This window comes from Mercenaria mercenaria, chromosome 12 (assembly GCF_021730395.1).
Source record: "Mercenaria mercenaria strain notata chromosome 12, MADL_Memer_1, whole genome shotgun sequence".
Taxonomy (NCBI): domain Eukaryota; kingdom Metazoa; phylum Mollusca; class Bivalvia; order Venerida; family Veneridae; genus Mercenaria; species Mercenaria mercenaria.
Window position 1 is genome coordinate 73,108,362 of NC_069372.1, and position 16,949 is coordinate 73,125,310.

A 16,949-nucleotide genomic window follows, 5' to 3' on the forward strand; every position below is an offset into this window, starting at 1 on the left:
CCTCTCTCCAATTTTGTGCTTAAAATAACAGTACAAAAAGGAAACATTCAGATGCACTGAATGTACTAATATAGGGATTTACTTGATGTGATGTATATTGCAAAGAAGGTGAAGGTTTTTATTTACACAAAATACTTGATGTCAGCAACATCATCAAACTAGTGTAACAGCTTATTAACTGCTGTAACTGCTAGCAGTAGGAGCAGTTAACTGCTGTAACTGTTGGCAGTAGGAGCAGTTGACTGCTGTAACTGCTGGCAGTAGGAGCAGTTAACTGCTGTAACTGCTGGCAGTAGCAGCAGTTAACTGATGTAATTGCTGCCAGTAGCAGCAGTTAACTGCTCCTACTGCTGCTACTGCTGTACTGCCAACTTCACGCCGATTCAAATTTAGTTTATTCGGTATATACCGAAGTCTGTAAAATATCACAGGCGCACCAGTTCTGTTTTTAGTCAAAGCCAATATAAACAGTGGTTTTTTCTTTTTCTTCTTTTTTTTTTCAGTGGGATATATCATAGATGTTCTCCAGACCGTTTAGGTAGGGATTGCCCCAATCATCCGGGACGGTTCGCATGCTGTTATGCATTTCACAGGCATCATACTGGTTAATTCTGTCTGTTCAAAATGTAAGATATCTTCTGTCCTATTCTGTTCTAACCTATAACTTATAGATAGATTATTTTTTTTTACGCGATTGTTTCATGTTTTGATCTGCTTACGTTATGTATCTTATTACCGTAATGTATTTTTAAATTCATTCTATAATATTTCAATTACCACTTTTTATTGAACATTATATAGATGGCTGTATGTAAAGTACCTTTTAACGTATTTTTATATGAAAAGAGTGCTATATATATCGTCTGTTGAAAACCAGAGGGTGGTATCTACTAAATTTTCTGAAATTTGGGTTTTCGCATTTTCTGTTTTTGACATCTGAAATACATACTGTGTCAAAATATGAGCGCTAGATCTTTATTATTTTTTAAGTTATTGATCAAAGATCAAATGTCGTATCTCAAAATATAGATCTTTTCTTCGGCCAGAACCAAGCAGATATAGATACTATGAATTTTCTCAGTTTATATGGCAAAATATCATGCCAGACTGTATCATTTACCCATACAATGTTTTGGCTTTCATTAACATCTAAGTATATGGTATATACATTTAAATCAGAACATAGCATTTGGTAGTAATATCCTATAGCATTCACGTTAAAGGATAATATTTGTTTCCTCAAAATGCGAGAACCTAGCATCTGGAAGTGCAAAATGTTTACTAGTAAAATATTGCCACGTTTCATCTGCCAAACTGTGATATCTAGGGCTAATTGTTTTTGGTTTTGTGAGATAAAGGACAATATCTGCAATTTTTAAATACCAGATTGTCTCAATTGCCAATGATACATTTTAAAAGCTGTCTTTTGAACTCAGAAGGTGCAAATTGGTGTTGATAACATGGTATGTCAACTTTTAGGGGTGTGTGTTTTGTTTTCAAAAATGATATTATCTGGTCATTTTGTGGTTAATAAGGGTGCAAAATGTTGTAAAATATAACAGGGGAAAAAAGGTATGTTTTATATTTCATAGATTTATATTACAAATATACAAGTATATACATAGCAAACATGAATTGAAACTATTAGGGAAATGGCCATAAGGAAACGAAATAATCGAAGCATAAACTAACCAGATAAAGTTTATAACCAGTTCTAACAAAAGATAATATGTAAGGGTAGACTTCTCAGAAGCACAGAGTATTAAAAACACAGCCCCAGAGACATGAATTTGCAAAGTAGGCCCACAACAAAAAGAAGCTGTAATGGAAAAATATTTCAGACGGGATGCCTCAAACATCCAACAAGTACATATTAATTTATGCTAAATGTAGAAAGAGGGGAAGAAAATGGTAAGGGGCAAATCTGGGGTGGGTGGGGGAAAGGAACACGAAGGTGATAGTTGAACAAGGGCGCATAAGCAAAGGGAAAATCAAGTTCCTTAATAACAGTCAATACTACAACGTAAAACCACAATAGCACAAACACTCATGTACCAAAGATAAACACACAACCACACCCAACTAAATAACATGTAAAAAAGAACAAGCAACACAAAGAAAACAGTAAGGTACCGTTTTAGTCCCACAAGCACACAAACGCACCCACGCAAGAAGGAAAATAACAGATCGTGTACCATCTTAGGATTCCGGCAGCAAAAACAAAGGGAAGCCACGAAAACATTCGACTAAGTATGTGTATGCGGGCAAATACTTTCAACACGATAACAGTGACAGAGACAAGACTTATATGCCGAAACCAAAAGATTTAAATTCTGAAGACACAGAATATTATTTCCAGTTGTCAGATTCAATAAAAAGTGTTCTAAAAAGAAAAGCTGGTGAAGAACACATGGAAGGACACTGTGAAGAAATTATTTAATTAACGTTGAAGAAATTATCACACACAACCAAGAAACAGCGCAAAGAAGTATCAAGTATTCAACATCATTGTTACAGAGAGGCAGACGTAGAGCACTTGAAGACGTTGAGTTATAATAAAGAAATAATGAGACAAACGTGTATAGCTGCAAACGAAAGATGTTTAGGCCGATTCTTAAATGATGAAGGACTTAAATGGGATAATGCGTCCAAAGATTTTTTTTCCAAGCAGCATGCTATTCAAACCTTGTTTTAGAATCAGCTAAGAAAATAACTGTGTACCCACTTGGAAGAACATACAGTGGAATATATGGGGTTTCTTATAGACAAGTATGGTTCCGAAAAAAGAAGAAAATATTGTTGCTGAATATTTGTTTGAAGTTGAAATAATAAGAATGTTGAATACTCGCCAGTCAAAGTAGCGGATCTTGCCAGTGGTACTTGCGAACTATGCTAACTGTTCATATATGATATACACCAGCAAACCAGATCAACAAAAGATTATTGAGCCAACTTTAAAGGTATATGACAATGATAATGAAAAAGAATTAGCATATATTTCAATTATCCCAAATATTCTGGACTATCATGATGCATGTATTAGTGTTTTGACTCGGGGCAGTTTGCAGTTTGTACAGTTTGTAACCTCACCGTTGCCAACTGCAAGCACTGGCGTACCTGATTTCAGTGTTTGCAGTGTTTCTGTCCATTAAACTCTGTGACTTCAAGTCAGCAAGGAAAAGGGCAATTTCCAAGACTGAATGTGACGTAAAGCCAAGATAGAAACAAATGAAGTATATGCGTTTTGTAAAGTCTAAGACAGAGATGTGCTATTTTAAGTGCAATTTTGATGAGGCAGAACAATTTTAGACTGTAAAGATTCTTAGAAGGAAGCGTCCAAATGAGCATAATTATTCAACCTTTATACGAAGGGAAGTGCCCAATATAAAGTGCAAAGAAAAAGAAGGACTAAGCAAGGTGTAATTCCTACTGAATTTTATGATTATTACAAAAGATTATCGGCTATTCAGACTGTTTTGGAACGTCTGCCTGAACCAGATACTAAGGAAACGGATGAGAGTACTGACGTGGATTAAGAATAGCGTATGTTTATACATTTGAACTGTGGCACAAAGTGTATAGTCTGGTAAATAAATGTGATAATTGTTTTAGACCCAGCATTGGATTGTATAGTAAATGTTTAATGGTATTCTGTTAGGAAATATGTTGTTATTGAAGAATCTGAATGATGCCCAGCTGATATCATTGAGCATTTTAAGAAATTCAAGATGGCATCCAAGATGGCCGCCAAAATCAGAAAAAAAATGTATCAGTAGTGCAAGAAATAACTTACAAATTGTTATTTGCGGATTGATTTTACTTTAATTGTTTCAGACAGATGTATATATCTTTATTTATTGATTAAGGATAACATGGTGTAATAGCCATATTTAATATCTTGTAACTGGATGACAATATTTAAATGAAACTTGGTCACTTTAAAGACATTCAAAATTAAACACGTTTCACCGAGAGATTTTTCAAATTTTTTTCATTTTGGGGGGAGATAATCGGTATTTAAGTTAACATTGATGCCTATGGGAAATATATAATTTCTTTGATTATAAGAATCTGAACTTGAGTTTCGAGAAAATTTTGCGGTAGAAAGCTGCATTATATGATTCTGATACAAATATCAAAGAGAAATCTAAAATTCCCCGTAGGGAAAAGGAGAAAATTACTTTTTTTCTAGTTTTCAGGGGACATAACTCATGAAAAACCAGAATTATCAGGGGAGTTAATCTAAAGGAAATTTTTGAGAACTTCTGTCACTAGATAACTTGTCAATATGCACCTTATTTCTATCGTTTGACATTTTCAAAGCTTACATTATCAAGTTGTATGTACGCTTTTGATGAAATTAAGGCCTATTACGGGTAGTCAGCCTTAAGTCAATCAAAGATGCCATCTAGGACGGCTGGAATTCAAAATGGCTAAATGGCTAAAATGGCTGCCACAATCGCCTTTTTGGCGTATTGTATTAACAAATCAAGTATGGTAATCAAATTTGTTGATATTAGTGTTGCAATATACAATAATTATTTCAATGCAATAATAACTTTATTTATTTGATTATTTAGCTGATCCAAAATGGCTTCCAAGATGGCCGCCACACTTTAAAGAAATTGGAAACAATGCTGAATATTGGTCTTATATCATTGGTCTGTTAGTATATAATTATAAAGTCGATCATCAAGAACATTTTAAACACAAGTTTTAAATTATTTTGCTTATTTTACAAAGAATATGGTATAGATTATTTACAATATGGCTGCTGTTATTAAGTAATATGAAATGTAAAATCAAAAAGCGTGTTTGTATTCATAAAGGTATGTTTAAATGCGCATTGAAATGAAAATGCCAGGATGATTATGTGAAGTTCTTTTCACTTAACTGCCAAACGCACGTTCTTTGTTCATTGTTGCATTGATCAGCATTGTCCTGTTGACATGTACAAAACATCGTACATGGAAGTCGAGCCTGATTACAGCTGCATCATTATGTTAAACACGGGTTGTCACTAGGGCACCAGCATTTTATTATCTTCAGTACTTCCGGTGGTGCCAAAGCTTCAGTGGGTGCTACTGATACAGGAACCAGTGTCTTCATTACCTCATTCCTACGTCAACAATATTCACATGGGTCCATATTTGATGTGAAGAGCATGCTTCCATATACAGGCCTGTAAATGTTTTATGTTTTCAACAAATGCCTCTTTTGTCGGCGCCAATGAAGCCAGTACTGGCAGAGTTTTGCTGGACTTGCCAACTTTGGCTGCCCATACAATTTGTCGCGTTACAGACATGTCGTTTGAAGTTTGCTGGTTATAAGAGGCTGATACAAGCCTTTTTGATTCAGTTATTATAATGTTATTGATGTCAGCTGACAAACTTTTTTGATTCAGTTATTATAATGTTATCGAGGTCAGCTGTGATATCACCCAAGGATTGTAAGGGATAACCAGCTTGCAACATCTTGATCACCTTTGAATTGCCAATGCCATAGTAGCCTGCCACAGTGTCACACCCAGAGTCAGCATGGAATGCTAGTAAATCTCACACAATTCCATAATGTTTCTGTGCTGTGTCTGTTGTATGTCAATAACAACTCTTTCTTTCACAGGAGATCTCATAATCAAAATTACCTACCGGCTTCTTTGTTCCGATGAGGTCTATAAACACCTTATGGACCATTTAAGAGGTCCATAACAATTTCCAGACCTGTCCTATCTCTACTGTTTACACAAAAATGACGAAAAGTCTCAAGTGCCTGTAGCGGGAATCGAACCCGAGTGGCTCGGATGATAGTCCAATGCTCTAACCACTAAGCTAAATTGTCGACATACTTACGCACTTGTCAGAGATTAAATATAAAGTTATACTTAAACGACCGAAACAATGCAGTAGAATTATGAGAAATCCGTGCATGTTATTTAAGGTGAACGCGTGACTGACTCCGTAAATACGAGGGGTGTTCAATAAATACCCGGAAAAGTGCTCTCATTTCTTTATTTCTGGTCTCATTTTGCTAAAATTTAAAAATATGACGGATATGAACATACTGAATGCAAATACCTAAATTACAGATTTCAGTACATGCACAATATTTATTTGTCGTCTCCTAGGCAACGCCATCACCTCAAAAGTGGTCCAACAGCATTATGATGCTGTCATATCACACTCAGTTAATCAATACAACTCGTGATTACCATTGATTCAATGTTTATCACCATTAAATGCATTTTTACACCTTCCTAAGAATAAATAAATACTGTTCATATGATGTTCCTGTTGAATTGAAGAAATTGGACACTGAACTGATGCCCTATCAAGGAGCTCTTTAATTTATTAAATGTGACTGAGCGTTATTTTTCATGTCTGTAACACAAGTCGTCAGCAATATTCTGCTGACCACTTTTAAACGTCAGGTCCCACTAATAAAATTTTGTTTTCTTCAGGGCATTGTTCAGCATAGCATTTGTCTCTTTCCTTGATTTCCGATTCAGAAGTCAAAATGTTATCTCACATCTCCGTTCAATACTGATTTTCAAGCGACGACCAACTCAGTATGCCTGCCAGATATTTTAATGATGTCACATTTATAATTTAACGTTATTGGTGTAACGCTTACTTTTCATATCAATATTCACCCAATTTAAGAAAAGGTAGCTTGAAAAATAGGTAATTGGCAAGTAATGTTTTAGCGCATGTAAAATAGAAAAAGAGACAAAATTAGGCCGGATGACGTCACATGACGTTGCCATGGGTACTCGCATTTACTTATAATTTATCCAAAGACAATCTTATTTTGACATATCAACTCAGTATTCCCTAGTCTACATTTTGACGCATTTTCATTTATTTTTGATGATACATGAAAAATTGAGAGCACTTTTCCGGGTATTTATTGAACGTCCCTCGTATAGTATCACTTGTTTAAAAAAAAGTACGTTTTAAGTGAGAAATTTCCGACCAGTTTTGAATACATGTATCTTGAAAATTGATCTAAACATGACTTATACATTGTATACTGTAAAAGTTGAAATATTAAATTCTAAACAGGTCCTGATATTTGTCTGAAAGTTAATACAGGCAAACTCGTCCGTCTGGGAGGAGAACGCTTCATGAAACAGGACATTTAATTTTACAAAGAAAAGTAATGATAATAATACACTCAACAAAATTCCTAAAAGGTCAGTTTATATTATATTGTATTACTATTTTGTTAATAATGCATGTATTCACACGAAATTTCACATACCGACATTTGAATAGGTACTGCAGCTAATTATTAATTTATTTTTGGCGACTCATGACCAAAGTAACCGCATTAGGCGTTTTGACCAATATTGCATATTTTGCACGTGCAGGGCATGTGCACCAATATGCACGTGTTCGTTTACACTTTTGGCATTACTGACAAAGTCCTACTAGAAAAACACATTCATGGTGAATTGATAAAATTTGTTGTAGCTGTTTTCATATACAGACTTTGTAATTTTGGATAGAATTTCAGGCTCCTGTGCTGTACTTGAGGTAATTTCCGGTTTAAGACCTATTTCCGTTTACAGAACCTTCAATCGTGGTTATTACCATCTGCGCTCTTTTGGCGAAATTAAACCAAGTACAATTCATCGAAGTGACCGATTTGAATTTTTTTGTAAAATTCGTAGCCCGGCGCGTTCTTGTGTCAATTTCACGATACTATTGTTTTCTAGGAGGACTTTCGTCATTAATGCCAAAAGTGTTCAGTAACATGTGCATATTGGTGCACATACACTGCACGTGCAAAATATGGTATATTGGTCAAAACGCCTAATGCGGTTACGTTGGCCATGAGTCGGCCAAAAATAAATCAATAATTAGCTGCAATACCTATTCAAATGTTGGTATCTGAAATTTCTTGTAAATGCATGCATTATTAACAAAATAGTAATACAATATAAACTGACCGATTAGGAATATTGTTGAGTGTATAATTGCAAAAAAAAATACAAACAACACAAATTTCCTGCAGATTTATCATTAATCTGCTATAATTGTAAATTGTGACGATTTTCTGTACAATTAACATGGAACATAAATTTAGTAAATAGCCCAGTTTAATGATCGTGATACATTCCAGACATGTCTGAAATAAGTTTGACATTTTAAACATATTTAAAGGCAGTTTTTAGGTAGTAGTAATAAGTGGGAAACTGGTCTTATTTTCTGAAAAATGTTCTTAATTTGCTGAATGTTGTTAATTCATATCAAATTAACAGTTGACATTTTATGCCTTTAAATATCATAAGTTATTTTGCATTGTACAAAGTTTTGTCGACCTTACAGTCTTTTATTCGTGTAAAACTGTCAGTTTCCTGGATTCTATACTGGATTCAGTATTTACATCCACAAGTATCTGACAACTTCTTCACGTGAATCAGATGCGGAGGACAAGAACGACTTTAAATCATATAATATTTATTCAAATCGTAGCCATGTCAATTAATACAGAGGCCTCGAACTACAAACCTCTTAAGTAGTTGTACTCATTACTTATATTGTCAAGAAGACCAAAGGTTATAATATCTTCTCGATGGTGTGCGCGCCGTGTGCCTGATCACGGTATATTATGATAGCATATCTTGTGATAATGTAATGATAAATCTATATCCATACCTATTTATACGGCAATGTATATTTGGGTAGCAAATTAAAGAACTAAATATACTTAAAGTTTCTTATAATAATTATGAAAAACAAGAGCTGTCACTATTGATGAAAATGCCCCCGAAGTAGGCCCAAGAATGCCACAGTTGTATGCGCAAAAAATCACATATCATTTTGTGACCTAAGAGGCCTCAGTGAAATATCTCCTCACTATGTTTAACATTTGTGTCAGACTATTTTCAAATCCCTTGATAAATGACAGACTTATGGATCTGACAAGAAAGACCTTTGACTTCTATGTGTGACCTTGACCTTGGAGCTAGGGGTCTGGGTCCCGCGCATTATATGGAACAATAATTCCATGATGCCATGTAATTTCAAAATCCCTTCATCAATGGCAGAGTTACGGACCGGACAAGAAACAAACCATGTTAACCTATAATTGTGACCTTGCCTTTGGAGCCAGCGGTCTGGGTCATACTCATGACACGTTTTCTTAATATGAGGAACATTTATGCCAAGTAATTTCAAACTCTCTTAATGAATGGAAGAGTTATGAACCGGACACGAAACATAACCTGTTTACCTTTGGCTTATAAGTGTGACCTTGATCTTAAGCATGACAAATCGTCTCATTATGATAAACATTTATGCCAAGTTGTTTCAAAATCCCTTCATGGATGGCAGAGTTCATACAGACCATGTTAATCTTTGGCCTCTAAGCCTGACTTTGACTTTAGAGCTAGGGGTCTGGGTCTTGCGCATGACACGTTGTCTCCTTACGGTAAATATTTATGCCAAGTAATTTCAAAATCCCTTTATGGATGGAAGACTTACATCCCGGACAAGAATTTACCGGACGCACACACGCACGGACGGACAGTGCGATTTTATATGTCCATCTTGGGGGCATAAAAAACTTATAAAATACCATTCGCGTCAAATTCTGACTAACTGACTAGACACACATTGATGATCTCAGAAAGAGACTTTAATCTTCCGAATTTTTCCCAAATGTGCACGGATTTTTCATGCAAAACAAAAATGTCATATCATAGTTGCTGACAAATATATTTACCGGTGCGTAGCAAGTTGGGCCTTTTGTTATATTAATATTATCCAAAAAAAAAATTGCAGCACATATTGTCTTGTTCCTTCTTATGACTATTTGTTTTTAATCATACATACACGTTACAAACGTTCTTCAAATCCGAAACCAATCTAGAATATGTAAAACTAAGAAGCATGTAGGTAAGTCAGTTATCATTCTCGGAATAGTTCTGTATAGTGTTTATAGACCTGTGAGATGATTTGAAAACCTCGCTCGCTACGCTCGCTCGGTTCACAAATCCCTCACAGGCCTATAAACACAATGCACTATTCCTCGAACAATAACTATTACGTATAGGTATTTCTAACACCACATAATAGCGATTTAAAAGATATTATATTTTTATAGGGAATACTTATGTATCTATTACATTAAAAAGATAATGTAAAAATCAGTCACATGTCTCTCCGATTTCAGAATGTGTAACTAAAAACAAATCGAGTTATTCACTTGCAGCCGCTACCTGCATGATTGCACCTTCGAACATTTAAAGCCTTCATAAATACAAGTGACCCCAAATTGCTTTGAAATACACCAGTACAGTCCCTAGGAGGAAATATTTCAATATCCCCCTTCCCCGCAATTTCAGTGCCAACGAAGTGATAAAAACCAGGAACACGTCCGCTATCCGGAATGAAATCACCGGGGATAACTGAAATATTTCGTTCGTAGAGACTTGTACTGTGTTTTTCAAGCAATTTATGGGGTCAGTTTAGTATTTATGGAAGGCTTTAAATGTTTCGAAGGTGCAATCATGCAGGTAGCGGCTGCAAGTGTATAAACTCCGATTTTGAAATGTTCTACAAGTTTGCCGAGTAGTTTCCCCAGTAGCGTTACGCTCGCTTAGTTCACCTTTTCAATGTATATGATACTGTGACCGGATTTTTTGTCATCGATTTTTTTTATTTGACTAACATATGAAAGATTAATTGTGTGAAAAAAAGGGATTTTTTATATTAAAAAAAAGATAAAAAAATAAACACTGGACCCGTGCCTGTGGTGTGACACTGTGGCAGGCTACTATGGCATTGACAAATCAAAGGTGATCAAGATGGTGCAAGTCGGTTATCTCTTAAAATCCATGGGTGATATAACAACTGACATCAATGACATTATAATAATTGAATCAAAAAGGTTTGTATCAGCCTCTTATTGCAAACCAACTTCAAACGGCATGTCTGTAGCGCGACAAATTCTATGGGCAGCCAAAGTTGGCAAGTCCAACAAAACTCTGCCAGTACTGGCTTCATTGGCACCGACAAAAGAAGCATTTGTTTAAAACATAAAACATGCACATTTACAGGCCTGTGCATGGAATCATGCTCTTCATACATACACACCAAATATAGACCCATGTGAATATGGTTGACATAGGAAAGAGGTAATGAAGACACTGGTTCCTGTATCAGTAGCACCCACTGTAGCTTTGACATCATCCGAAGTACTGAAGATAATAATGTGCTGGTGCTCGAGTGACAACCCATGTTTAACAAAATGGTGCAGATGTAATCAGGCTCGAATTCCATGTACGATGTTTGTATATTTCGACAGGACCATGCTTGCGTTAGGTGGTTATGTGAAAAGAACTTCACATAATTATTCTGGCATTTTCATTTCAATGCGCATTTTAACATGTCTTTATGAATACAAACACGATGTTTGATTTTACATTTAATGTTACTTAATAAGCCATATTGTACAACATATTCTTTGTAAAATAAGCAAATATAAATAAAAACATGTATTTAGAATGTTCTTGATGATTGATTTTATATATACTAACAGACCAATGAAATAAGATCAATATTCAGCATTGTTACCAACTTATTTTCAAGTTTGGCGGCCACCTTGGAAGCCATTTTGGATCAGCTAAATAGTCAAATGATTAAAATTGTTATTTCATTTAAATAGTTATTACATATTGTAACACTTATATCAACAAATATGATTACCAACTTGATAAGATAATACAATACGTCAAAAAAGGCAATTGTGGCAGCCATTTTAGCCGCCATTTTGAATTCCAGCCGTCCTAGATGGCATCTTAGATTGACTAAATCAATAGGTAAAAATTTGTACATGACTGTGTTTGACAATCAATCAACAAATAGCAATTTGTAAGTTATTTCTTGCACCACTGATATATTTTTTCTGATTTTGGCGGCCATCTTGGATGCCATCTTGAATTTCTCAAAATGCTCAATGATGCAAGCTTGGCAACATTCAGATTCTTCAATAACAACATATTCCCTAACAGAATACCATTAAACATTTACTATACAATCCAACGCCAGGTCATTTTTAGGATTGACAGGACTATAAATGTTACCATTATCTCAAGCGGTGTTGAATAATATTATATGTACGTTATTGTTGTTGTGTATTGCTACCTGATATTTGTACTTCTCCGCTTTTTCATGTTTATACTAAAGTCTTGTATTATATGTTGCATACTTTTCTGAAACTTACATAATGTTTGTTTCATGTACACTATTGTAAAATATGTTCTTAAAAAGAAATATTTTTCATTTCTTATTTTAGTCTTTCTTACTCTATTTCTAGCGATTATGTTATATTCTATAAATTTTAAATAAAGTTGAAAAAAAAAAGTTTTTGATTTCTTTCTAACCCCTCATCCTAAATGGACACTAAACATTCAAAGTTTTTTAACATAGCCTCCGTAACTTTAAGGTTACTGTCAAAATTTGGCGTACCGCTAAATTTCTTTTTTATGGCCGGTAAATAAATAATAAATATTGCCCGTATCATTATTTAGCGTTTATAACCCCCTTGAATCTGTAAATAAAGTATAAATGACTCCTTACTTAAACCAATTTTAATTACACGCATCAATATATCTGACGCCTTTATAGCACTTTTACTTAGTAAGATTTATTCTTAACGGGCCAGCCATACCTCTGCGGGCAAGTTTGGGCTAGTACAGCAGTAATAAAATTCATCTAGCCCGTTCCAGTTACTAAGCCCTATTTTTAAACCGATATAAATGTCAATTTAAAACACAATTTACTTCAAGAGGCGTTTTTGAACCGATATAATAGTAATAAACTTCAAATTGTAATTACGAATCCATCCTTAACACATACTAGCTCTAATATAAAACGATTATAAATGTCAGCGCCTTAGTTTAATATTCAACCTGGAATTTTAGTGGCATTTTTTGTACGGTATATAAAGGCGTTACATTTAAATCCAAGTCATTGCTCACCTTTTGAATTCAAGAATTCATTTTTTAATGAGGTAAGGAAACTTTTGTTTTCTATTAGTAGATAGAAGAATAACTGGCAGTCTCGTGTTGATAATTTAAACTACCTAGTTTGCAAAGTTTGCACCATTTCATTTTTATGACGTCATCATTTGGCGCTAAATTCAAATTTCGCAACCAAACTTTTCAAAATGTAATTTTTTCTCTATTTGTGGACCGATTTTAATGATCTTGGTATCAAACAAAAACGCTTGACTAGAACTAAGGGTTGGTAGCATACAACCGGAAATGAAATGACTCGTGCGTAAAATATCGATTTTCTCCTTTATTACTCAACCGACTATACCCGTGTTTGGTATCTCACGAAATGGTTTAACAGCGTTCTTTGATAATACCCGTTGTAACACGTATACTTACTATATGTCGACTGAATGAAATGCTCCTTTCTGATTGGTTTATCAAAACGTGACACGAATGTCTTATTCTGATTGGGTATTCGATCTACTTAATCGCTGATATGAGTCTGTGGGGGATAAAACGGACGTTTGCTCTACAAGATGAAAACTGTACTGTCTTCTCACGTTGTGGAAAAGCACTTAGATGCTAGCAATCTCGACGCTTCCGTGTTTTTTAATAGGGACATAATGAATGAATCTATTCAGAAATGTTTGGATGAACCCGATGAAGTGACACAATGTGGCAAACGTTTTTAACTAACAGAAAGAAAAAGGTTCGATTATGATATTGGAATTCGAGGATACACCGATGAGCCAATTCATAGGATAGAAGATGTGTACACCAAAACAAAGAAGGCTCTTTTTGTCATTACAGCCTATCCTATGCTGATTTATTGTCAGGCCCGTTAAATTGTCATTTTATAATAGATATGCATTGTTTTTCTAAAGATACACCAATGAATGACGGAACTATAATAGAACTAATCAAATACTGTATTATGGACAATCAACTGCGGTCATTGTATATAACGCCGAATATTTTCCGTCATTAGAGTTTGTACTCGAACAAGAAAATGGCATATAGATGTTATTTCGCTCTGGGAAATATCGTTATGTGCATGTGAACGAGTGGAAAGGAGATATGAGAGTCGATATTAGGAGTGGCAAGGCGACAAACAACGAAAAAGGTATCAGTTTAACGTTAATGCGATGAAGAATTTGTAGACCAATTAACCTATGCGGATAGCGTGACAGATAAACAGTCATTGGAGTCACTTGGAGTAATGTTTATTGTAACATTACAGAACGCGTGTGCTGGAATAAGCAGTATTGGAAGCAGAAAATGAAGGTACCGACAAGAAAGGCATATGTACGACGAAGATATTGTTTGAAGAGTTGCACAAATAGGAACATCACTCACTGAATTAGACGCGGTGGTACCTGTTATTTACAAAGTAATACAGATCAGTAGGCGCGCTTCAGTGCACGGAATGTATCAATGAGTGGGGAGTTACTGAGGCCATATTCTAAAAATAACAATGGTGTATGATGTCTAAAAATAGCAACCAATGGGACAAAAGGTCTAAAATAGATACCAATCAGAAATGGGTTTGAAAGTATATAAACGAATGTGCTAGAAATCTGTATCAATAACAAAATGAACGTTTCAGACTGCACACCAATGAACCGAAACATGGAATATTACGAAAACAGACTGAAGTCTTTCGAAACATACCCGAAACCAATGCTTCCAAATAAGTATGAGCTGGCAAGTGCCGGACTGTTTTACAGCAGAAAATCGGACGTATGCGAATGTTTTAGATGTCACGTGAAGTTGAGCGCTTGGGAAAGAGCGGACTGCGCATTGAGGGAACACTTTAAATGGTCTCAAAACTGCGAATACATAAGAATAGTGGGAGCCCCTCAACAAATACAGTATAGTAGCTTTGGAACAATAACAGCAGCGAGACCATCTGGTGGGTTTGGAGCGTTCAGTTCAACTACTACGGGGGCAAATTTGTTTGTCAATAATAGATGCAGTACAAATAACCTAACAAACTTATAAAAACAAGATATGTTTGCTTTTAATAAATGGCTGGATTAGGCAGTATCAATTTAGACGAGAATATCGTGAAGCTACAGAACATTTACTCGATATTTTGGAACAGTATTTAGAAAACTCTAGAACAACACCTGCTTTGTATTCTACTGTATTGTAATTTGTAAGAACATGTTATACATTTGTACGAATATACTTAATATGTGTTATCAATAAAAAAAATGTCTAACTGGAAGCAGTATTTGTCTTCTTTGTATTTTGACCCAAATTGTCCCGTTAGTTTTGCTGGAGTTGAAAAAGTGTACCAATATATTAAGTCTCAGGGTAAATATAAAATCGGTAGGCCCAGAATAAGGAAATGGCTTCAAAGTCAACAGTCTTATTCCTTGACTAGAGGGGCCAGACGTCGATTTCCTCGATCTCGCGTGATTGTCCGAGGCATTGACAGCCAATGGGATATGGATCTGATGGACATGGTTGACTTAGCCGAGCAAAATGAAGGCTACTAATACGTGTTGGTGTCCATAGACATTTTCTCCCGTTTCGCTTTTCGTCAACCCATCAAAAGTAAAAAAGGTATGGAAATAGTGAACATGCTAGAGCGAATACTATCAGGACCGAGAAAACCTAATACGGTGAGAACCGACAGGGGTATGGAATTTAGAAGCAAGGAGGTCAATAAGTATCTTCAGCATGAAGAAATTCATCATTTCTACGCCCTAAACACTGAGACAAAGGCTAACTATTCGGAAATACTAATCAAGAATCTGAAAAGAAGACTGTTCAGGTACATGTTAAAAAAGAGAACACAACGATACATTAATATCCTGGAAAAATACTACGAGGATATAACAGCACAATTCATAGGAGTCTAGAAAAGAGACCCATAGACATAACGACAGAGAACGAAGGAGAGAGTAGGCTTCAGCAATATTTACTAAGAACCAAAGGGGGTAAAACGAAACTAATCAAGAGAAAAAGCTACAAATTCAAAATAGGTCAAAAGGTACGCGCATCTCACGTGAAAAGTGTGTTCGATAGGGAATACTCGCAAAAGTGGACGGTTGAAATCTTTAAAATTAAAACGCGTTTCAAAAGAGAAGGCGTACCTGTGTACACTATAGCTGATTGGGATAATAACGACCAGGTAGACGGGACATTTTATGAACAGGAATTACAAGCGGTCAACGTGGACGAGACGACAGAGTACCATGTTGAAAAAATACTAAAGAAAAGAGTTCAAAACAAACAAAGACAAGTCCTTGTAAGGTGCTTACACTGGCCAGCGAAATACGATAGTTTGATACCCGAACAAGACGTGACGCAGTACTCCTAGACCACGTGACCTGACATGTATTCATATGACAGATAAGAGTTTATTTATCTTCATTTATAGCCGAGCGATTGAAGAGTCAACACTATGATCATCACAAACGTTGTGTTCAGTGCCCATTTGGACTGCGCTATTGACTTGAGGCGTTTGTGTTATCGTATATCAAACGCTCTTTACGATCCTAGACAATTTCCAGGACTGATCTGGCAACAGAAGACCATAGGAGGAAATTGCTTAGTCTTCTCCAACGGAGTTATCAACTGTAATGGAAAAGCGACCAGTATTCAGGAGGGACGTCAAAGACTACGACGTTATGCCAGACGTATACAGCGATTAGGGTACACGGTGTGTCTGAAAGATATCAAATGCCTAACAGTGTCAGCCAGTCACACCTTAAGTACCGCCTTAGACTTAAATCAGTTGGTAAAAGAAAGACAGATCGTGTATGAACCTGAACTATTTTCAGCGGTGAATTTAAAATATGATGGAGTCAATTTTTGTTGTTTTCACAGCGGTAAAGTGGTCATAACTGGAATCAAAGATCATGCTCAACTAGATGAAGCGGTCTACCTAGTCTTGATTGAACTGGAACTCTACACGCGTAAGAAGGAGTGA

The 16,949-nt window shown here is 35.5% G+C and overlaps 1 protein-coding gene across 1 annotated transcript; it reads left to right on the top strand.

The window, feature by feature from the left end:
* Positions 1 to 16,421: 16,421 nt before the first annotated feature.
* On the top strand, positions 16,422 to 16,949 carry LOC123533478 (TATA-box-binding protein-like 1). Its single transcript, XM_045315123.2, has one exon. The coding sequence runs from the start codon at positions 16,422 to 16,424 to the stop codon at positions 16,947 to 16,949; it is 528 nt and encodes a 175-aa protein (XP_045171058.2).

Bases quoted from the DNA above. Each gene is read 5' to 3' on its own strand.
- LOC123533478 (XM_045315123.2), top strand. From the start codon at position 16,422: ATGATCATCACAAACGTTGTGTTCAGTGCCCATTTGGACTGCGCTATT.